General features: G+C 48.3%; 1 protein-coding gene across 1 annotated transcript; it reads right to left on the reverse strand.

The window, feature by feature from the left end:
* Nucleotides 1-2,109: 2,109 nt before the first annotated feature.
* Nucleotides 2,110-17,486, reverse strand: RNF122 (ring finger protein 122). The gene is made up of 6 exons (XM_066234978.1): nucleotides 17,091-17,486; nucleotides 10,411-10,567; nucleotides 5,832-5,877; nucleotides 5,475-5,516; nucleotides 3,955-4,037; nucleotides 2,110-3,156 (listed from the first exon to the last, which is right to left on the reverse strand). Exons 1-6 carry the CDS (start codon nucleotides 17,113-17,115, stop codon nucleotides 3,042-3,044), a joined length of 468 nt encoding a protein of 155 aa, XP_066091075.1. The 5' UTR covers nucleotides 17,116-17,486; the 3' UTR covers nucleotides 2,110-3,041.
* Nucleotides 17,487-23,989: the final 6,503 nt, after the last annotated feature.

Below are 23,989 nucleotides of genomic sequence, written 5' to 3' on the forward strand. Positions count from 1 at the left end.
GTCCTGATGCTTATCTGTGTAATTACGAGTAAGGCGTTTACTTTTGTCAACGCTCTTTTCCTAACCTTAAATGCAGAGGGAAATATACAGAAAGGAGAGCAAGTAGTACTTTGTGGAAGGCATGGTGGCTGAGGCTCATTGTCTTTTTTTTTTTTTTTTTTGTATTTTTCTGAAGCTGGAAACGGGGAGAGACAGTCAGACAGACTCCTGCATGTGCCCGACCGGGATCCACCCGGCACGCCCACCGGGGGGCGATGCTCTGCCCCTCCGGGGCGTCGCTCTATTGTGACCAGAGCCACTCTAGCGCCTGGGGCAGAGGCCAAGGAGCCATCCCCAGTTCCCGGGCCATCTTTGCTCCAATGGAGCCTCGCTACGGGAGGGGAAGAGAGAGACAGAGAGGAAGGAGAGGGGGAGGGGTGGAGAAGCAGATGGGCGCTTCTCCTGTGTGCCCTGGCCGGGAATCAAACCGACTTTTGCACGCCAGGCCAATGCTCTACCACTGAGCCAACCAGCCAGGGCAAGGCTCATTGTCTCTTGACTGAATGGTGTTTGACATCCATCACTGGAATCCTGGCACAAGATTATCACCCGGCTTCCTTCAGTTTCTTCCCCCCTTGAGACACATTTAGTGCGCAAATTCTTTGGTAACAGGAATCGTACCTGGTGTACTGTAGTTGCCCATGAGTTTTTTGTGTAGAGAAGGCAAGCTTTGGATTAGCTCCCTAATGGTGCCCCAGAACTTTAAAAAGCCTGATCTATAGAAACTTGAGGATTCTCATCCTACCAAGTCCCAGGTTTCCAGCCTCTCACCACAACCTCACACTGGAGTTTTGTCCATGTCAGTCTCTCGGGACTCAGCTCAGGTATCATCTCCCTGCAGACACCCTACTGTCATTCCCACACCAGGTGAGCTGAGGGTGTCTGCCACAAGTTTGCTCAGCCAAGCAAGGCTTCTCCATCTTACGGTGCCTGGCCCAGGGGACAGCAGCTCTAGGAACGCTGACCTGAGTACTAAGACGACACCAGTGACTACAGATTCGGGACTCGTTACTATTTAACTTGTGATTGCTTGCTGACAGCTCATGTCTGATCAGGCAAACATCTATCTAGTGTTCCTTTCTCTGTGCTCTTAGTACCATTCTGCCTTGCTGTCCTAAAGCACGGAGAGCAATCCAAGGCATTTTTACTGTCTTTTGATTCCAGGAGAAACAGACATTTTATTGCCAATGCTGACAACTCTCCCTCGAGGGAAGAGTAGATGGTGAAGCCATTCTGCAGTCCACAGGTGTCCCCACTGGAGCAGGCAGGCACCAGCGGGAGGGCAGTTTGGCTTAGGAAATGCATTTTATTCCCCACGCTAAAGCAAGAGGCCGGGACTAGAAGTGGTGCCCCAATGAAGAAAAACCTGGCAGCAATAGGCAAAGGGTATAAGGGCTTTAAAATGCTCTTCCTGCGCACAGCACCCAGGGCTGAACCCGGCGACCACTGCATGGCCCTCTGCCACCACGCAGGGAGTGACTGCAGCCAAGCTGTTCCTGGCACTCATTCCGTTCTGCAATCCATTACTGAACCAGCATCCCCTTGGGACACGAACAGAGCAAAGTTAGAAGACAGGGTGTCCAAGGTCTGAGTACACACAGGGGCAGAAAATGTGAAGTCCCACTTCTGTGGCATCAGCTGGTAGGTAAGAAAGTATACGGGAAAAGAGGTCAAGCCTTTACGGAAGCAACCTAAACCTTTTCAGTTGTGTTAAGTGCACAATTATACTTAGATTACAAGTAGAGCTCTATTAATTCTTAGTCGAGAGAACACTGCGGTGATGTTCCAACTTTCTTAAAAATATTTTTAGAAACACAATGAACAAGCCTAGCTTAGTCAGGTACTGAAGCACACTGACATCAGTCCTAACCCACCCTGCCCAGGTACTCCTTACTCTATTACCGAATTGTCTTTGTAAGGATTAGGAAATTGGGTGCGTGTTTTCCTTGAATGTTGGGAAGTTGAGAAGAGGCGGTTATAGAACTTTTGTTCCCTGTCGGTGGAAAAGAGCCAACAGACGCAGGCCACAACCACAGGCAGAAGGGTAGAGAAACTTGTTATTAAATTTAATTTTCTTTAAATACACACCTTCTCCCACCCTCACCCACTCCGGGAGGAACGGAAACCCCCACCCCCTCCGTTCCATATATAAATCCTGAGATGGGGAGGATGAAGTACAAAAATACTATTTACAAATGGGAAGAAGGTATCTGTTGCTATCTTAACCTTCAGACACCCCCATTCCCAGGCCCCTTTTGCTCCTTTAGAAAAAGCCCCTGGAAATGCATCTGAGTGCAGAACAAGCCCTTCCTCGGGAGGGGTGATCAGACCCCACCAGGAACAGGAAGCTCTGGGACTGACTGAGGAAGAGCAGTCGATAGCACCTCATGTCCTAGCAGGGAAGGGAACGGCCCTCCCTCACCCTGCAGCCAGCGGGCTGGCCAGCCAGCCTTTGTTTCCATAGGTCCCGTGTAAACATTGACTTTGCTTTCATATGTCCCTGCTCTTCCTAATTTCCTACAGAGCCTCCTTACTTCCACTGGAGGCACTTGGTTTCCCGATCTTTCCTTCCTTCCTTCCCTAACCTTCCTATGGAAAGAGTGGGGAGGAGAGGAGAACAGAGCCCATCTCATCCCTTCTTCTAGGGCTCTGTGGGTCATTCAGTCTCTATCTCTACTGTGTACTCCCAAGATGTTGGCCAGATAGCGGTGGATTTCTTTCCCCAGAGCAGGGACAGGCAGGTAAATCATCCAGTACCAGGAACATCGGTCTTGACGGACAGTGACTGCAGTACTGAGTGGCAGGGAAGAAGACTGCAGGAGGCAGGGAGGTGGGGCAAGTCTGGTCTCACCCTGACGGTGGGAGACCAGCCCTGTCCTACCTCCCCCCCCTTCAGGTACGCATGACCACTAACACCCAACGTCGTGCTCATTGCGGCTCTGCAGATGGACCAGGCACCACGAGGCAAGCGGTCTTCCCCGGGCCTCGTGGTAAGGCAGCACTCACACCAGTTCGTCCAGGAGGATCCCGAGGCTCTGGTTGGCCTCTGTGGGGCCGGCGATGGGCTTGTTACACATAGGGCAGACACAGCGCACCTCCAGCCACTTCACCAGACACCTGCGGGCAGAAGAAGGCCTGAGCCACCCCAGCCGGCTCCGGCGGTCTGTCATTCAGAGCCCAGCTGCTTCTGAGAACCAGACCACCCCTGTCACTGCCCGAGCTAACCCCTCCAGCTTGCCTGCTGTCCCGATAAGATGCAGGACATCGCTGACTATGGGTAGATGGGAGGGGACAGGGACTGGAGGTTCTAGAACAAGGGTCCCCAAACTATGGCCCGCGGGCCACATGCGGCCCCCTGAGGCCATTTATCCGGCCCCCGCTGCACTTCTGGAAGGGGCACCTCTTTCATTGGTAGTCAGTGAGAGGAGCATAGTTCCCATGGAAATACTGGTCAGTTTGTTAATTTAAATTTACTTGTTCTTTATTTTAAATATTGTATTTGTTCCCTTTTTGTTTTTTTAATTTAAAATAAGATATGTGCAGTGTGCATAGGGATTTGGTCATAGTTTTTTTTTTTTTTATAGTCCGGCCCTCCAACAGTCTGAGGGACAGTGAACTGGCCCCCTGTGTAAAAAGTTTGGGGACCCCTGTTCTAGAAGATGCTTTCTGCCTATTTTTCTTTCCTTTTTTTAATTTTTATTTACTCATGTTAGTGTGAGAGAAAGGGAGAGAGGGGGAGGGAGAGAGAAAGACAGGAACCTCAGTCTGTTCCTGTAGGTGTCCTGACCAGGGATCTCACCGGCAACCTCTGCACTTTGGGATGATGCTCTAACCAAGCGAGCTAGCTGGCCAGGGCTTCCTGCTTATTTCTTTTAAAAGGCACCCTGGACACACATCCCCCCTGGGGACACTTACTTCCGATGAAAAGCATGCTGGCATGGCAGCACACCTAACTCATCCTTCCCCTTGAAGTCCTCCAGACAGACTGCACAGGTCTGCTGTGGAAAGAAAGGGGCAGTGTGAGGAGATAGGGCAGGACCCCCCTCATCCACCCTGAACACACAATGTGATCTAGACTCTAAGAAAATGAAGTTCTAGCGGTTTCTTTACCATTCAGAGAAACGTCATACAGTGGTACCTTGAGATATGAATTTAATTCATTCTATAACCGAGCTTGTAAGTCAGTCAACTCGTATATCAACCTGCCGATACTGGACCCTTGCACCAACGCGCCAACTAGTGGCAGCGTCCCGAATCACAACTCGTATCTCGGAATTTTGCTCAGTTCTCGAACAAAAATATGGAACAAGTTGCAGCTCGTAATTTAAAAAAAAAAAAATTTGTATGTTGGTCTGTTTGTATCTCAAGGTACCACTCTATTTTATAAAAACATAAAAGTATGGTAGTAATTAACCACGTGTGACTATTTAAATTTAACCAAAAATAACATGAAATTAAACATTTAGTACTTCAGTTGTATTTACCGCTTTTTAATTAATTGCTCAAAGGCTAGGCCCCCCCGCCCCCAATTGCACAGTGCAGACCTAAACACTGCTATAATCACAGAAATGTCCTCTGGGCAGTGCCGTTCTTGAAGAATGTGTTTTAACCCATTCTAGCCTAATGCACTTGGCAAGGTGACAGATATCAGTGCTGGAAGTAAGGGTGAGGGAATGGTGTATGTGGTCAGTTGCACTCTTTAAATCTAGCCTTTTGTCCATATATACAACCCCCTCTATCTCAACTGAATTACTCTTGTAGAGGTGGGCTTAGGAAACGTCTGAACTTGCTACGATATAATAACAGATATCATCAACAGGGACAAAATGCAGCCATTTCTAGGTAGTCTTGTGTCCAGTGATATCTGTGGTTCTCTGTACTGCAGACAGCCACAAACACACTCTTGAGGAGGGTCTGTGGCTATGGAAGGTGGCCTTGGAATATGGGTTAGGTGACCTTGAAGGCACAGGTGGGAAAGGAATAGGAATGGCCTATTGCTAGAGTCAGTGCTGAGGGGTACACCTGTCAGATCCATCGTCTGCCAGCTCAGAGAGTATACCCAAGGGTAAAAGGGCCTTCTTTTCTTCTGTGAAAAACCAAGACAAGGGGTCTGAACATGGGGAAAGTAGCTGAAATCTGGCACGGAGTGGTGTGACCATCCTCCCTGTAGAGGTCGTGCCTAGCAGGCTTCCTGGGCCCTCGCATGAGCACTTCTCCAAACCCTTTTGTGACCCCTTTGTTTTCTGCCTGCGCTGGCTCCATACATAATGAATTCCATATGCTGATTACAAGCTGGAATGAGTGACTTGCTTGGCCAGAGCAGATACGAAGGCAGGGACCACAAAGGCCTTTGAAAGGGTCCAGGCCGGAAGCGAGAGAAGGTGCCGTTGGCTTCACTTGCTGGGCCCTCCCACACGCAGGGCCAGTGTACTCACCCCGTATAACTGTAACTTCTTGGCATCACCTTTAAGCACCACCTGGAAAGACAAGAGGAGGCATGGTGTCAGAGGAAACCAACCACAGGGGCCCGGTGGTACCAACCAGTGAAGGAAGGTCCCAGCTCTGCACGGATCCCCTTCCTCTTCCGTCCTCTCTCCCTCTCCTAAAGGGGAGGGCTCTCGGCCCTGCCCCGGCCAGCCAGACTTGAGGACAGTGAAAGGAGTTAACCCCAGCCAGGGCCAGAGGGGAGGCCGAGGGGTTTCCAGGCCAGGACAGCTCCAGCTTCTCCTCTCCCGTCTGTAGCAGCACAAGCGGCAGAAGAGGACTTCCCAGGGAAAGATGCGGGGCTTTACCTCCTTATACCCGTACCGCTCGCTCTGTGCCTGGTTCCGCAGTTTGCTGGGAGAAAGAGAGGGGGAAAGAAGCAGTCACTTGGGTGCACACAGAGCCATGTAAGGTCGGAGAGGCGGGCTGGCTGCCTGGCATTCTTCTGGGGGTGGGGAGGGGTGCTTCTCACAAAGGTGGTGAACCCTGTAGAGAGGCCATGGGGTATGGATTGGACCTATGCAGGTCATCCACAGTGAATTAAGGACTCAGGCCCAACAGCCTGAAAATGTCCTGCCAGGTCCCGCAGACTGGGGCATTCTGTGGTAGATCACCCCGATCATGTCACTCACTCTGACCACCTGAGCAACAACTACTTACTGAGTGCACAGAAGTCAGGCATTCTTTAAAGGGCTGTTTCCACTAAGCCATGGTAGCAGGACAAATGAGCCTCTGCTGAGCCTGGCGGAATTTTCCACCCGGAGAACAAGTATTGTGGAACCAAAGCACACTCTTCCCTGCCAGTGCCAGGAACACACAGGCAAGCCCTTCTTTGTTTTCTCCTTTGTTTCAAGCTGGTGGCCTGCATGCAGCCTAACTCTCAATAGCCCAGACCTGGCACGCTGTTACTGAGAGCAATAGCATCATCGTTACCAAGGAGTGGCCACGCACTGGTCCCTGCACCGACCTATTCGTACACACGCTCATCGATTCCAAACAGCTTTAGGAGGAGATGCTTTCTTTTCTACAGATGAGGAAAACATGAATGGCAGAGACGTTAAGTCACTTGCCCGGACTGCGGAGCTAGTTGGCGGCAGCGTCCAGATTTGCATCAAAGTCTATCTGATTACACAGCCCGAGCTCTGTAACACAGAATGTGACCTGTTTCACCAAGTAAGTGAACACGGCACGGTCAGGGGCCCTGGCCAGGCTATACATGCCCGGAGCCTCTCGGTGACTTCCGTCCAGGTCACTCCGGCTGTGGGGCTGAGGCCTGGGGCAGCTGGCACTGCCCCTTCCCCTGCCCTCTTCAGAGGGTTGGGCTAAAGGTCCCAGCAGGGATCCCACCGGCCAGTCTTTCACTTTGCCCTTCATATTCACATGTGCCTCTGCCAGCACTTCCAAGCACGGGGGCGGGAAGGCTACATCCAAGGCTTCCGTGAACTAATACGTGCCTGACACCGAGCTAAGCTGCGGAGGTGTTGGGGACCAACAGGGTATTTTGCGGTCTGGATTTTGGGGACAGATGTGTTGGACCCAAACCCCCACCTCAGCTGCCTAATTAAGTTAACAAAGGGCTGTGCTTCAGTACTCATCCTGCCCTCCTGCCTGTCCGTGTTCCCCGGAAGGACTGGAAGCTAGTTACTTCTTTGTTTAAAGTTAAGATGGTGGGGGTTTTTTCTGCACCTGGTGGTTTTCTTGGGTTGCCTCGGAAATGTGATTGAATTGCTAATGGCCCACCTTACCCAGAGAATAAAGACGGATGTCTTTCTGGGGGTGGCCATGTTTTTGCGGCTTGGCCAGGACAGTAGTGACTGTTGGCAAGGAGCTGTGGCTTCCTCCCGAACCCGTCCTGTATATATCTTTAAGTCTGTCTGTTTTTCATCCAGTTTTGTACCATTTCCCGCTGGAGACACTGGAATAGACTCATTGCGCGGGTTGTGGCGGGGAGGAAGACACGTTTAGTCAGTGCTTGCAGCAGCCTTCTGCTGGAGACACTGTCACTCTTACCAGGTATGCAGAGTAAACAAGGAAATGGGGAGGAGCCTGCTTCTTAACCCAGAGAATGTGGGGATGCATATCCTGTGAGCCTCAGCTGCAACATGCTAATTATGACACAGCGTGTGCAGGGCTCTAGCCCAGGATGCCTGGGGGGTCCCTGCCCCTCCCCCATTCACCCCTTGTCTGCTGGCTCTTTACAAAGGTCTTATCCAAGGGAACCCCAGAAGCCTGACTCAGAACCCAGGGTGCTAAGAGTACGAAGGGCATTGGAGACACCCCTTCACGCTGCCTGTAGATTCACTGACCAGGAAGGTACAGACTGCAAGGCTACGGGGCCAAAAAGGTTGCAAGGGAAACAAAGCAAGAAACAGAGCCCCTTGGGTCATCTCGGCAAGGGATATGGTGCCAGTGACTTTGGACAGGTGGCCTTCTCAGCTGCTGGGTGAGCAAAGCAGCTAAAAATACCCTGATTTCAATGACACCATTTCTAGCCTCTGTCAGTAGGCTCTCCTGTTGCTTATTTTCCCTTTTGGAACAAACAATGCAGCCAGGTTCTGAAAATAATTGTTCCTTTCCTGCCAGTCTGTGCTTCCCCGGCCCCTCCATCCTGTGCAGGGCAGAGGCCAGCCCTTTGGGGAGCGGGGGAGAGTGGGCGAGGGGGCGCCGCGAGTGGAGGCCGGCCTTGGCCAATGAGCTCCCCAGGCCGTGAGCGGGGGGTCAGGGGCCTATTCTGGCTGAGGAGGAAACCAAGAAGCAGGGAGAGGAAGTGGCTTCTGTGCTTGTGTGTCTGTCTATATTTAGACACCCGCAGGCTGCCACACACACCAATGAGCTCTGGAGCCGTGAAACTCCAGCGTCAACGGCTTTTGGTCAGGCTGCAGTACAGAGCGGGGTGGAAAAGGGGCAGGTCACTGCAGAGGGGACAGGTGGTGCTGAGCAGCCCTGCTGTGGGGAAGCTTTGGGTGTCGTGTGGTTCTGCTGCTCTGTTCTCTCAGTCCAGCCAAACAGAGATGACTCAGCCCTACCCGGCTCCCCAGAGCACCCTCCCGCAAGAGCCCGGCGGGGCTGTGAGGGGCAGTCCGGTGCCACAGCTGCCCTTCCACTTCCTATTGGAGCAAGAAGATCAGGGGAGGCATCATGTGTTCTCAGAAAGACGCTAACTAACTGTCACCAGCCCAGGTCATATATATATCCACTATATGACCATGGACAAACCCGTAACTGTCTGAACACGGCCTCCCCTCATTTATAAAGGGGGCTAATGCCTACCCTGGAGGGATGTTCTGAAGACCGAGAGCTAAAGATTTTTACAAAATGCTGACTACACTTGGTAAAAAGCAGCTACGACGCTAAGGTTAGACCTATTAGTGGCACAATTAGGAAATGAAATCTGATCACTCACCTACTGACCCAGAGTCATTTTCTAAGATTTCTTCCCTGACCACCTTTACCTCTTGGCATGTGAGTGTGTGAGTGAGCATGAGCGTGAGCATGAACGTGAGCGTGTGTGTGTGTGTGTGTGTGTGTGTGCGTGCGTGAAGGGACCAAGTAGAGCTGGATTTAAAGACTCCTCTCAGCACCGTGCTCAGATCTTTGACATTTGGAATGTCCCCATCTCCAGTCCCTGGGAACTGCATAAACTGCTAGGATATGAGGAGATGCGGGTGGTTGGTGGTCAGAAGACAAAGAGTGTGAGAAACAAAACTTGGGTTTGGGCATAAGTAATGGAGTAAGAGAGAGAAGAAATCTACTCTCTCTGCCACACTTGATAGATACAAATTTTGGACTCAATTGTATAAGAAGAAAAATACAAGTTTTTTACATAAGATAAGAGACTTCGTGGAAAGTTCTAGTCCTAGGAACATTGTAAAGTTCTGAGAAAGAACTGGGAGCACTGGGAACAGGGTCTGAAGGCGTGTCCCCTTCTTAGACGGAGCTCTTCCAGCCTCAAGAATAGGAACAAGCCTTCCCGGAGGAACACTCAGACCCAGAAGGGCCTCTCAGGGAGCCAGGACTCCTTTCCCTCCATTTTAATTTAATCACCTGAAATGACTTGCTCAGACACAAACTAGACCCCAGCTGATGTCAACTCGGGCATTTACTAGTATGTGTTACGTGTGTGTGTGTCGGGGGGGGGGGGGGCGGGGGCTGTTTAGGCGGTGGCCAGAGGTGCTCAACACTCCCCAATATACAATGAAGAACTGTTAATACCAAAAGTGCACACTTATTGGAAGACCACTGCTGTCATTTCTAGTTTAAATTCCAGATATGCCCCAAATTTTTGGTAGGAAGCAGCCACTAGTTCTTATGTCTTATCAATAGGGAAGAAAGTTCCTGGAGGAGCTCTGTTCCTTCCCTGGATTCTTAGACGATAAGTGAGGGTTTTAGTTTTTTTCACTCTCAAAAATAAGAGCTTCCAAGGCAAAATAAACAAGCAGCTCTCCAGACATCAGCCTGCTAATATTAGCATCGGGTGGGTTGACAACAGGAATTCCCAGGAGGGCAAGAGGTACATGCCACTGGTGTAACTCATGGCTACTTATCCCTTGCTTCCCAGAGAGTATGAGTGGAGAATAGAGACAGTTAAAGGGCCATCAATATTTCTTGGTTAGACAGTAATCCTAAGCAATCCTAGCATAACTGGCCAAGAGGCAGGATGCCGCCCAAACCATTATGACGCTATCCGCTCTGGGACAACTTGATAGGTTGATATAAATAGAAACACCATGCCTCTGGGGCCCAGTAAAGGACTGGTTAAGCCCTGTCTTCTGGGCAAGGACAACAGCTGGAGGCTAATGACTGCTTTGGGAGCCTCTCTGGGCTCAGCCTACCCCTGGCCTCCACCACCCTGACTCCCCATTCCGGGTCAGCCAATGAACCACTCACCTGATGAAATAACAGCAGAAGATGAGGCTGAGCATGAAGACAAAGATGCCTGTACCAAAGATGACCATGTAGATGTTGAGAGGAAGGTCTTGGAAACTGATGGGTGGCATTGAGCAGGACTTGTTAGTACTAACCAGTCCCAGGCCGCAGAAACACCCTGCAGAGAAATGGGAGAAAAAAGAATATTAAAATCAGAAATGTACCACCAGGGCTGATAGTACTCTACGTCAGCAAGGATGGAGAGAGAATTGGCAGGCTCTGAGCTCCTAAACCTGATTCAGGGGCTTGAGTTTGTATCCTACTCCAATACTTACTAGCTACGTGATCATGGGTAAACCAACCAATCTATGAAATGGACCACTGCATGTGGCACTTTAAAGAGCATCTCCATTTAGGGGATTAGGGCTCCAGGCATTGGGAAGAAAATATTTCCATCAGGTAGAGCCCATATGGTGCAGTAGCAAAAGGAAGAACCTGAGGTGAGAAAGTGTATATTTGGGTTCCAACTCTGTCTCTCTCTAGGTCTATGTGACCTTTATAAAGTTAATTCTCTAAGCCCAACTTTGTCATACGCAAAGAAAATACAGAGAGGACCAAGAATGGTAGGTATTAAGAAATATGCTTTGTAAATTGCAAAGTTCAATTGCCAAGGTCGTTTGTCATTATTAAGCCACCTGCTCCAGGAGACAGGCTGCAATAAGACCAGAATAGAAATTGTTCATTCCAAAACGACCAATGTTCCAGAAAGTGGAGGGTGGGGGGATTGCAGCTTGCTTTTACTTTTACATAGTCCCGCTTTCTACTCAAAGCCTCACTGTGGAATCTGACAGTAGCAATGATATTCCCAGGAGCTTGTCTGAAACGCAGAATGCAGGGCCCAGCCCGGAAGAAATGAATCAGAGGGCCTCAGCAGATTCCCACACTCAGCGCGAGAAGCACTGAAGTACCAGCTAACTCACGCCCTTCTCACATGACTTTAGGGGTAGATCCTGATTGGCCTACCATTCCCGGTAGTCCCCTCCCCCTTGCCAGGGTTTGGTGTTGAGGTAGGTGTGTGACAGGGTTCTGGCCAATGAAACAAAAGGAACATCTGCTGGGAAGGAAAGCTTTTTCTTCTTTTTTGTCACTTCTGCTCAACGCACCTATAACGGTGGCAGCTAAGTTATAGCTGTAAAGACAGCAGTTCAAGCTAAAGCCTATGGCAGAGGGAACAGGGAAAGAGGAGGAAGAGGAAAGATTTTTATCTGTTGAGTTGTTAGATTTAACCAATCCCAGAACCACTCTCTATGGTGGGACTATTGGTTCTGACAGTAAATTTTCTGTAGTGCTTAACCATAAGAAAAACGATAGGATATCAGCAGTAAGCCAGCTGAGTGTTTATTCCTGCTTGCATGCAAAAATACTGTAGTGATCCAAAAGGTGAGCTTAAAACTCTTGTATTTCAAGAAGGGGGGCGATGCAAAAACTAGAATTTACCATATACCTGCTACCCGAGCACATTATCATGGTACCAATTTAATCATAAAGAATACTTAAACTGTCTGTAGTCCAATAGTTAACAAGGCCTGGCTCCATAGGCCTCTGAACTCAAGCCCTCACCATGGGTTTTAAGAACTTTCCTGACATCTTGGTTAGGAGCCAGAACCATTAATTTATACTTTGGAATTCTACATTATAATTACCAGTGCTACCACAGCTCAGTAGAAGTCTGGCTTGAAAGATGAAGTCATCGTTGACATCGTATTCCTCGTACTCTTCATCCCCTATCAATCTAGTAAGTATATGAGCCTCCCTCCTAACCTCTTTCCTATTTTGTGCCCAATTCCATTGCCAAGTCCCTATTCCAAACAGATTTTAGGCCCAATTCTATTCCAAGTCCCTATTCCAGACACCTAATTGATGTCTAGTCCTTCTTCTAATTTAGCCCACATGTCTGTCAAATCCTCCTACTCGGTTTTATCATGTCATTCCCAAACTCACGACTGGCTTCAGGACCTCCTAACCATGTACGCACTGGGTCCCCTCTCAACTTCCCCCGCCAATGTCCTCCAGCGTCACCCCAGGAGAGCCAGTCCTATCATTATTTCTTGCCCAACTTTGTACTCACTGCCTCCATACCTTTGTTCACACAGCTTCCCCTGCCTAAAACTCCCTTCCTTCCTGAAATCCACCAAGCCTGGTCTTTGTGATATTCTGGTGACCGCTCTCTTCCCTGAATTCTGTAGTGCTCACAGCTTGATTGCATGTTCTGGTTCTTGCATCATCTCACTCAGTAATCGTCTTATATTGCCCACTTGTTCCCTAGCATCAACTTAACTCAAACATACAGTAGGCAGTGATTATATGACAAGTACCGTGATAGGCACTGAACATAAAATCAAGAGGGAATGAGTAGATAGATGATTTTACTTTCTAAGAAAAAAGACAGACATAAAGGTTTTCATCATACAAAGCAAAGCACTACAGTAGAGGTGCAAACTATAATCCTAAAATCAGAGATGAGAAAGTTTTATCAACCTGAATGCTCCTAGGTCAGAGGAAAGCGATTTGTATATTCTCCAGTGCCTCGCCTAGTGTTTGGCTCATTCTCAGTAACTATAAGGTCTACTGGAAAGTTCTGTCCGTTTCTATCACAAGTTTCGACACGTGAGCACGTTTATTTGGCGCATGTGTGCCTCTCTATTTTTATCACTTAATGTATACAAACTGATGTAGCAAATGAACTAAAACAAAGTTGATTTATGTTAGTCTTATGTGTGAAGCGATAGTGTACCCATGGCTACTGATAAAGTTCATTTACGCCACTGTAATTTTTACAAATTTCAAAAAGGAAGAAATGCTACAGAAGCATGTAGAAATTTATTGAAAATGTTTGGTGAAGGTACAATTTCTAATAGGACATGCAGAAGATGGTTCGAAAAATTTGAAACAGGTGATTTCGACCTTTCTGATAAGCCACATTCTGCGCGACCATCTTTGATCAATGACGATGTTGTTAAGACCATGTTGGAGCAAGATCCTTTTCTGACAACATCGGAGATCGCAGAAAGGCTTAGTTCAGCTCAGCAAACCATTTCGGACTATATTCGGAAGATAGGATTGGTGTGGATATATATTATTTAATAAAGTTTATTGACGGTAAGAAAAATTTGTATTTTGTTTTATTCCAAAAATGGACAGAACTTTCCGGTAGACCTTATTATATACAATAGCTAACAGATAAATAATTTCCAATTTTCTCAAAACCTGGTACCCTTGGCAAAAGTTCACACTCCAAAGTAAGTAGACTGATGTTTGGGAAAATTGCCCAGAAACTGCCCTCCATTAATGGATGACCAGTCAACCAACAAGTATTATTGATACACTGACCTACTCATTGTTGGGAAACAGAAAGTAAAAGAATGAATTCTAGTCCTGAAAGATTTTTTGATTCAACTGCAAACAATCAAGTAATTACTGATAGCTACTAAATTTTGCCCAGCAGGAAGCTCTTGCTTCTAGGCCAATAGGATTTAGAAAGAAAGTTTTAACCACCCTTACACTCAAATATTTGCTCTCTAAGGGCCAAAAGAAATCAAATTTTCATGAAGACATCATGGTGGACTCAGTTTATTCTGGAAAAGGGCCTTATGACTTCCCTTCCAAGAAATTGTGCCCTCAATGCCAATGAGGACTTCCTCCCCATCAGGAGCATCTCCCCATCGCCCACCAGCAATATCTGATGATCTAAGAAGGGTTAACCCCCAATCTGCCTTGGCTTTCCATGTTATTTTTTTATAGGTTGGATCCTGGTATCTTTAGAGCAGGGGTCGGGAACCTATGGCTTACGAGCCAGATGTGGCTCTTTTGATGGCTGCATCTGGTTCGCAGACAAATCTTTAATAAAAAAATAACAGGCCCTGGCCGGTTGGCTCAGCGGTAGAGTGTCGGCCTGGCGTGCAGGGGACCGGGTTCGATTCCTGGCCAGGGCACATAGGAGAAGCACCCATTTGCTTCTCCACCCCCACCCCCTCCTTCCTCTCTGTCTCTCTCTTCCCCTCCCGCAGCGAGGCTCCATTGGAGCAAAGATGGCCCGGGCGCTGGGGATGGCTCCTTGGTCTCTGCCCCAGACGCTAGAGTGGCTCTGGTCGCAGCAGAGCGTCGCCCCTGGTGGGTGTGCTGGGTGGATCCCAGTCGGGCGCATGCGGGAGTCTGTCTGACTGTCTCTCCTCGTTTCCAGCTTCAGAAAAATACAAAAAAATAATAATAATAAATAACAACGTTAAAAATATAAAACATTCTCATGTATTAAAATCCATTCATTTCCTACCACTCATGTTCATGGTTGCGGGTGGCTGGAGCCGATCACAGCTGTCCTCCGGGACAACACCAAATTTTTATTGGATAATACGTAACGTACATGGGTCGTTGTATGGCTCTCACGGAATTACATTTTAAAATATGTGGCGTTCATGGCTCGCTCAGCCAAAAAGTTTCCCGATCCCTGCTTTAGGGTCTCAAAGGAACTCATTTGGTTTCCTATTCTGGGAACCTGCAGAGGGGTGACAGTACTATTGCAGAAGGTACATGTATGAACTCTGCTGGCACTCTGGCCTCAGGAGTCTTCGACCACGTTATCTTGACCATCTTATCTTATCTGTTAATCCATAAATGAGTCACTGAGTTTAGGATTCTATGTGACGGACATGTAGGTGAGAAGAGTTTAAGAGCCAAGAGATGGTCCACTTGCCACAGTGGATGAAGTATTGACCTGGGTTGGTGAGGACCCACGTTTGAAATCTCGAAGCTGCCGGCTTGAGTTTAGGCTCACTAGCTTGAGTACAGGGTCACTGGCTTGAGGGTGGGATCATAGACATGACCCCATGGTCACTGGCTTGAGCAAGGGGTCACTGGCGTGGCTAGAACCCCCTGGTCAAGGCACATATGAGAAAGCAATCAATGAACAACTAAGGTGCTGAAACAAGTTGATGCTTCTCAACTCTCTCCCTTCCTGTCTGTCCCTCCCTCTCTCACTTAAAAAAAAAAAAAAAAAAAAAGGAAAATATACATGACAGTGAAGAAGTTTTTCCTGTAAGGTTGGAAGGACAAAATAACAATCCCAAGAAAGAGGGGATCCAGATATTTTTCACAGAGGGTGAGGAAAGGGATTGCTTTCTCACTGGAGTCAAAGAATTGGATCTCCCAGTCACTTGAAGTGAAAAGATAAAGCACCATGTCCACTGCTGGTCTAAAGATCTCTTATGAAAAGAGTGCTGCCCAGAAGAAAGGTCAGTATGCCTAACAACCTGGTGGTTCTTGCCCCTGAAGTCTGTACCATTGTCTCAGCAGTTCTATGAAAGCCCTGACATCAGAATGTTTCATCTTGATGAGCAGGCCCACAGTGGGAATGACGTCAAGAGAAGGGCTGGCCAAGAAAGACCAGTGAATCTGGGAAATGCTTCTCCTTCCCAGCCAACGGGAATCTTTCCCAGATGTTGGGATATACCACCTTCTTCACCCCCGTCTTCAGCCCCCTCTCCCTGAAATGCCTGCCTATCATACAGCTTGGTTCATTTTCAGGAAATTGGATACTACTAGCAAGAGGAAGAGGGGGTTGGGGGCCACTTTACACATGCTGCCCAAATCTTGCCTTAAAACAGAAGCCGCCTGAAATAATTAATCCAAGATCTGGCAGGAGTCTAGTCTCAAGAATTAATTTTTTAACTAACCAGCTTGCCACACTCAGAGATAAGGCTAGCTGTTTCCTGACCCCAACTCTACAAGCGTTAGAACTATGCGGTCAAAACCCTGGGGACAGTGCAGAGTACTTGAATCCAAGGTTTTGAACCGACTGCTTGGAAAGGCCCTCAGTTCAGGTAGCTTGGGTGAGAAATCGGATCACGGCACAACCTGTTATCACTTGACCGCAAAAAAGCCTCAGGTGAGATAAATTTAGCGTCACCCAGGCATGGCGGGGGTGGGGGGTAGTGAATGGAAAGAGCGATGGTAGGATCCGAAGGTGCGGCTCCACCATTGAGGCTCGGAGCGAGTTCCACAGTGGGGCCTTGGGACCGGAGAGCACAGGTCCCGCCAGGCTAGCCTGCCCCCAAGGGGAGCCGAGCGCCGAGATATCTGCAAGGCTTTACCAGTGCAATAGAGCCATGCTCTTTAATCCGGCGTCTTCCACAGGCACAAAGCCCACAGCATCCAGTGCAAAGCCAACAAAGACACAGAGGAAGCCACCCCCGGGTCTGTCCCGCACGAGGCATTGTATGCATATTTAAAATAGCCTGCAAAGTTTCAAGCCGGGAACTTGAGCTCCCTCTAGGAGATCCTAGCCCGAGCGCGGATTTAATTCTCCTCCAACCACAACAAAGAACTGAGTTGGAGCGCACAAAGGCAGGGGAAGGGGTAAAGGAGCGAAGCCGCCACACAAAGGCCGCGAATCCCTTGGCTCCCACGCCCCCTACCTCCAGCCCCACGTTCAGAGACCCTTCCGGCTCTCGAGTTAAAAACTGAAATTTTTATTTTTCAAAGTCCGCGCCGTGCAGAACAGACTTGGGCTCCAGGACGCCTTTTCACCCGTCCCATTTTAAGAGAAACTTGGCTCGAGAGGGAGAACGATCCTCCGTCTCATCTGCAGCCTTGCGCCCCATCGCTCGTCTCCGGCCAGCCCAGTGCCCGCCCGCCCGGGGACTCACCGTTACACCACTGGAATGGGTGCATCAATGAACTCGCGCTGGCTTCCTACGGCGAACGAACGCAGGCGGCGGGAAAGGCAGGCAGATGGCGCGCCGGCCGGCTGGTCCGCGGCAGCCGCCTTTATTGAGAAGTGGAACTCTCGCCGGAGTGAGGGGCTTCGGCGAGGCCGGTTTTAGAGCAACAAAGAGGAAAGAGGAGAAAACAAATAGAAAGTCGTCCCGGATCAAAGTACCGCTGAGGAAATGCAGGAAGAGCCCCGGGGTTGGGGGAGATGTGGGACGCCGCAGAGCAGGGTGGGGGTACCCTAGGAGGCAGAGGCTCTCGGCCCGCAGAGAAGGGAAAAGCCTTAGCGAGAGGCTCCGTTCAGGTTACACCCACAGAAAAGCAGAACAGCCACAGACTCCGAAACTGACACAGGTTGTGCACACCCCCTCCCTTATATAGCCATGGTAAACTCCGCCCCTAATCCGTCACCCGTCCTCTGGCCAATGGGAGCCTTCCTTCTGGCCGCTGGTGTTATTTGCAGACCCACCCCTCTCCCAGGGCGGATCGTCTTTGGAAGGTACAGCACCTTCCCCTTACCTTCCGCTGTCCTGGCAAAACTTGTAAGTCTGATTAAGTGCGACCCGGAGTGAGTTAGTCCATCCTGGCAGAACCAACCTCCTCCGCCAGGGTCCTGGAAGAAACCGAACAGTTTAGTGCCACATTGTTTTTCCGCCTCCAGGTCTGTTAAGGTTTCTATTGCTCTTTGAGAAACCATTTCTGCTACGCGGACCAGGATTCGGTACGAAGTGTCGGCTAACACGTTCCTTTGTTCACTGTAAAAGGGGGGGACTGAACAAGGGTAAGGAAGATGAGCTACAAAAGTGAGATCTGGAAAGAGATTTAGTTGCCCTCTCATTTTTGATCAGCCCCTCATTTTATTAAGGAATTAAGGCTTAATGTTTTCCACTTAAGAAAAGTCCGTACCCGTAGAGAATTTTTATGAACTTATTTGAGCTAAAACTAACAACAGTTGCCAGGAAGCAAGATCTAAGATCCTCCAGAGAATAACAGTTTTGCAGGTTCCTTTGTGAATCTGAAATTAAGGAGAGAACATAAGGAAGGTTAGGTAAGTGGAGGTGGGAGAAAGCAAGGTGGGGACTGGATTGCACGTTAGTTTCGTGCTCTCTTGAGAGAATTTCTGTCTTAGAAGGAGAGGTCTGAAAAGGTGGGTGTTAGTCAAATAAGTTTGTAAATATGATATATATATGTTTGCTCGCTTATAGTTTGCATTGGGTGTGGGGGACAGGCTGTAAACTGGCAAAGTCATTGTAGCCTAAGGCTTAATTTTAAGACTAAGCCTTTTCCTCCCTTTTAATACTAAGATCTTTTCAACATCCTTCTAATACTAAGATCTTCTCAAAACTAAGCTTTTCCCCACTACCTTGACTGTTGCATGATGTGGGGTAGTGCACTCTTATGAGGAATCCCATTTATGCCTCAGATAAGTGGCTTTGTATCAGAGACTTCCTTATTTGTATATTGGCTTAAAGGCTTTAATTTTCTACACTATAAAATGAAGCAATCAGGGTCACTCTTGCTCAGATCCTGCCATCAGCATTGCAGAGAAGAAGGCAATTTATGCAGAGTTTGTGCAGAGAGAAGGAGATAGGGAACAGAGGTTATGAAGCCAGTATCCACGGCCACCGTCACAGCAGCCTGGCCCATGCAGGTTCGCATTGGATTTGGACAGTCAGTAAAGAAACAATGGAGCTAAAAACTGGTGGGCCATCATCTTTAATCCTAGCTTGCAACCAGCGGGCAAGTAAAAACACACACTGGGCTCCAAAACCCACTCACATTCAGCGCTTACAAAGCAACTGACTTATCCGAGTTTCCTAGAATCAAAGGTTTCTAGCTCACCAGCCTTATTCACCTCTGTTCCCCATCTCCTTCCTTCTCCCTGCACAAACTGCACAAACTGGCTTCTCACTCAGCACTCCACCATCTTGGCTGTTTTTCCTGGCCTCCTCCACATGGCCTCTCTCTCCTCTCCTCTCTGCTCTCTCCTCTAATGCTAAGCTCAGGAATTGAGAGAGAAAGCTCCCAGTCTGCCCCACTTTATAGTGTAGATTTAAAACCTTTAATCCAATATATATACAAACAAGGAAGTCTCTGATACAAAGTCACTCATCTGAGGCATGATGGGATTGCACCACCCCACATCAAAAAGGGTGGGAAAGGCTTAATCCTAAAACCAAACCACAGGCTACAAGGATCCTGCCTGCCCACATCCTGCCCCCAACACACATTAATATCACCTGGGCGATGATCTGCCATGTGGGCAGTACCATCTTTAATAAAGTGAGCATAATATATTTTTACTACCCAACAATCCACCCCTATGCTCACTTTACTACCCACAATCTACACCACCGGCATCCCTGTGCAAGGAAATTAGGCATATTCCACAAATTACAACAACATGGCAAATCATACAATTACAACAATTACAAGGTACATTTCACCAATATCTGAGCACTTTGCCAAAAGCTCAATATGTCCTCGGCCTTCTTTCTAGCCATGGGAAAAATTTCCTGGGGCAGGGGAGTGCTTCCAGCAAAGCCGCCCCCCACCCCCATCAGGGTATTTCACATTATCCAAAATCTGTAAGTCCATCCAACAAAGGAGCCAGTGTCAACTCCAGTCGTAGTCCAGGAAATCAGTCCATGCACATGGGGCATCAGCCACCCCACTCCTGGCAGGTCTTACACTGTTCCAAGGAGGAGCACATGGCAATGGCAGTCAGCATTTCCATCTCTGCTCCGGAGAGCATGATGGTGTTCACTCTTATGTCCCAAAATCGCAGACCTACCAGCCATGTAGCAAGAACTTCTTGCTGGTGGGCTCTCACCTTCTGGAGACTGCAGATCACAACTCCAGACCGATTCTACTCATCCTCCAAAGAAAAACTGAAAACACCAGCTTGCGCTGCCGGGCTCGAGCCCCAGGCTGCCGCAGCCTTCTGCTCCGCAGACCTTGCAGCTCTGGACCTGGCCTCGGCCTCAGCCTCAGCCTCAGCCCTGGCCTCCTGCCGCTGCTGGCTCTCCACAACGTCCAGGGCAAGCTGCAACTCATGAACCTGTGATTCCTTCTCCAGCGTCTGCTCCATTTCCAAGCGAATCTCGCAAACCTGGCCGGCCTCCTCCTCCAGCGCTTCCTCCAGCTCCATGGTCAGCATCTTTTTCTCTCACATTTCCTCCAGCTGTTTCCACTGCTCCGTTTGCAAGTCCTGGGCAGCCTCTTCCACAGAGCTCTTGGTTTCCTTATGCATGGCTGTAAAAGTCACCCAGCCTATGGCCCCCAAAAGGACAGCCATGGGGAACCATAACAGCAGCCAGTCCTCTACTCCACTGTTCAAAGGTGGTGGTGGCTCCTTGCTGATCTGTATCGAATCCTGCCACAGACTATGACAAATGTGAAGCCAGTATCCACGGCCACCCCACCATCACAGCAGCCTGGCCCATGCAGGTTTGCATTGGATTCGGACAGTCAGTAAAGAAACAATGAAGCTAAAAACTGGTGGGCCATCATCTTTAATCCTAGCTTGCAACCAGCGGGCAAGTAAAAACACACACTGGGCTCCATAACCCACTCACATTCAGTGCTCACAACGCTACTGACTTATCCGAGTTTCCTAGAATCAAAGGTTTCTAGCTCACCAGACTTATTCACCTCTGTTCCCCATCTCCTTCCTTCTCCCTGCACAAACTCTGCACAAACTGGCTTCTCACTCAGCACTCCACCATCTTGGCTGTTTCTCCTGGCCTCCTCCACGTGGCCTCTCTCTGCTCTCTCCTCTAATGCTAATCTCAGGAACCGAGAGAAGGAGATGGGGAACAGAAGTAAATAAGTCTGATGAGCTAGAAACCTTTGATTCTAGGAAACTCGGATAAGTCAGTAGCATTGTGAGCACTGAATGAGTGGGTTTTGGAGCCCACTGTGTGTTTTTACTTGCCCGCCGGGTGCAAGCTAGGATTAAAGATGATGGCCCACCAGTTCTTGGCTCCGTTATTTCTTTACCGACTGTCCAAATCTAATGCGAACCTGCATGGGCCAGGCTGCTGTAATGGTGTCCTTGCCTACTGGCTTCACAATAAACTGTTACTAAACTGTTACATGCCTGGGGTGTAACTACGTACCATGGCCTGCCCAGTTAGGAACTCGTGAGTTATCACAGTACCCCCATAGTCTCCCAGCCCTGCTCTTTTATTCACAATGTAGATTTGTTATGGGTCCGATCTTGAGCAGCGGAACAGACCCAGGAATCCACATTGGCAATGCACTTAGGGTAGTATCTTCAGACCAGCACCATGAAAGTGTTGAATAAATAGCACTTGGAAGAAAGACTGAATCTTTTTTTTTTAAATTTTTATTTTATTTTATTCATTTTTTAGAAGGAGGGGGGGGAGAGAGAGAGAGATAGAGAGAGATAGAGAGAGAAAGGGGGTGGAGCAGGAAGCATCAACTCCCATATGTGCCTTGACCAGACAAGTGCAGGGTTTCGAACCAGCAACCTCAGAGTTCCAGGTCAACGCTTTATCCACTGCGCCACCACTGGTCAAGACTGAATCTTTTATTATTATTTTTTTTACTTTTATTTATTCATTTTAGAGAGGACAGAGAGAGACAGAGAGGAGAGAGAGACAGGGGGGAGGAGCTGGAAGCATCAACTCCCATATGTGCCTTGACCAGGCATGCCCAGGGTTTTGAACCGGTGACCTCAGCATTTCCAGGTCGATGCTTTATCCACTGCGCCACCACAGGTCAGGCAAGACTGAATCTTTTAAAGCTTTCTTTCATCCAATGTTGCAGCATTTCTTATTTTCTTCTTGTCTTTTTTTTTCTGACTTTCATTTATTCAGAGTGTATTTACATTTAGTTTGTGCCGGTAACCTTGCACCAGAGAGCCACCAATGTCAACCAGGTTTCTACACTCCTGGGAACTAGAGAATGTGAGAAGACAGTAAACAAGCAAGCAAACAAATAAGTGACTTAATCCAATCTTTCTGCTAAACTTAATCTGTTAGTTGAAGGTGATAAATACTTTATCTCTTGGGAATCTGTGACACTCAAATAAGAGTTGCATATTAGTACTTTGTCATATCAGTGCATGATGTTAAGGAATCAAGTGACTTGGTCAAGGTCACATAGCAGTCTGTAACAAATGTTTAGCACTTAATTTTGTAACTGTCTCAAAAACAATTGTTTTTCTTTATGAGCTCGTCTGGAAGGGCGTCATGTACAGATAGATCTATCTCATTTCCTCTCCAAATTAGACAAATGTGAAAGCTTTCTACGTGGCCTCTCTGACTCTATGTCTTAGACTTTAGGGCTCTGTTGGTCAATGTCGGGCAGATAAAATATATTATGCTCACTTTGTTAAAGATGGCGCTGCCCATGTGGAAGCTGTCGCCCAGGTGATAATATTAATTGCCCTTCTTGCTTGGGATGGGCGTGATTATATTAATATGTGTTGGGGGCAGGCTGTGGGCAGGCAGGATCCTTGTAGCCTGGGGCTTGGTTTTAGGACTAAGCCTTTCCCACCCTTTTTGATGTGGGGTGGTGCACTCTCATGAGGAATCTCATTATGCCTCAGATAAGTGACTTTGTATCAGAGACTTCCTTGTTTGTATATTGGATTAAAGGTTTTGATTTCTACACTATAAAGTGGGCAGACCAGGAGTTTGCTCTCACTCAGTTCCTGAGATTAGTATTAGAGGAGAGAGGGGAGAAAGGCCACCTGGAAGAGAGGAGAGCAGAGAAAGGCCACGAGGAGGAGGAGGCCAGGAGAAGCAGCCAAGATGATGGAGTGCTGTAAAGCCAGTAGCCACGGCCACCATCACAGCAGCCTAGCCCATGAAGGTTCACATTAGATTTGGACAGTCGGTAAAGAAACAATGGAGCCAAAAACTGGTGGGCCATAGTCTTTAATCCTAGCTTGCACCCGACGGGCAAGTAATAACACACACTGGGCTCCAAAACCTAGTCACACTCAGTGCTCACAACGCTACTGACTTATCCGAGTTTCCTAGAATCAAAGGTTTCTAGCTCACCAGACTTATTCACCTCTGTTCCCCATCTCTTTCCTTCTCCCTGCACAAACTCTGCACAAACTGGCTTTTCCTTCAGCACTCCACCATCTTGGCTGCTTCTTCTGGCCTCCTCCATGTGGCCTTTCTCTGCTCTCTTCTCTAATGCTAATCTCAAGGACCGAGAGAGAGCAAGCTCCTGGTCTGCCCCACTTTATAGTGTAGAAATCAAAACCTTTAATCCAATATACAAAAAAGGGAAGTCTCTAATACAAAGTCACTTATCTGGGGCATGATGGGATTGCACCTCCCCACATAAAAAAGGGTGGGAAAGGCTTAGTCATAAAACCAAGCCCCAGGCTACAAGGATCCTACCTGCCCACAGCCCACCCCCAACACACATTAATATCACCTGGGCGACGGGCCTCCATGTGGGCAGTGCCATCTTTAACAAAGTGAGCATAATATATTTTATCTGCCCAACAAGTGCTGAGGGAGATGCCAGTTTGTGCAGAGTTTGTGCAGAGAGAAGGAGATGGGGAACAGAGGTGAATAAGTCTGATGAGCTAGAAACCTTTGATTCTAGGAAACTTGAATTAGTCAGTAGCTTTGTGAGCACTGAATGAGTGGGTTTTGGAACCCACTGTGTGTGTTTACTTTCCCGGCAGGTGCAAGCTAGGATTAAAACTAATGGCCCACCAGTTTTTGGCTCCGTTGTTTCATTACTGACTGAATCAAATGCAAGCCTACATGGGCCAGGTGGCTGTGATGGTGGTCATGGCTACTGGCTATATAGTCAAATAAGTTTTAAATATGGTACATAT

This window comes from Saccopteryx bilineata, chromosome 6 (genome assembly GCF_036850765.1).
Source record: "Saccopteryx bilineata isolate mSacBil1 chromosome 6, mSacBil1_pri_phased_curated, whole genome shotgun sequence".
NCBI lineage: Eukaryota > Metazoa > Chordata > Mammalia > Chiroptera > Emballonuridae > Saccopteryx > Saccopteryx bilineata.

Coding starts and splice junctions, on each gene's coding strand:
- RNF122 (XM_066234978.1), bottom strand. CDS start 17,115: ATGCACCCATTCCAGTGGTGTAACG. Junction 10,568..17,090: donor CCCATTCCAGTGGTGTAACG/GTGAGTCCCCGG, acceptor ATTTCTCTGCAG/GGTGTTTCTGCGGCCTGGGA. Junction 5,517..5,831: donor AGCGGTACGGGTATAAGGAG/GTAAAGCCCCGC, acceptor TTGTCTTTCCAG/GTGGTGCTTAAAGGTGATGC.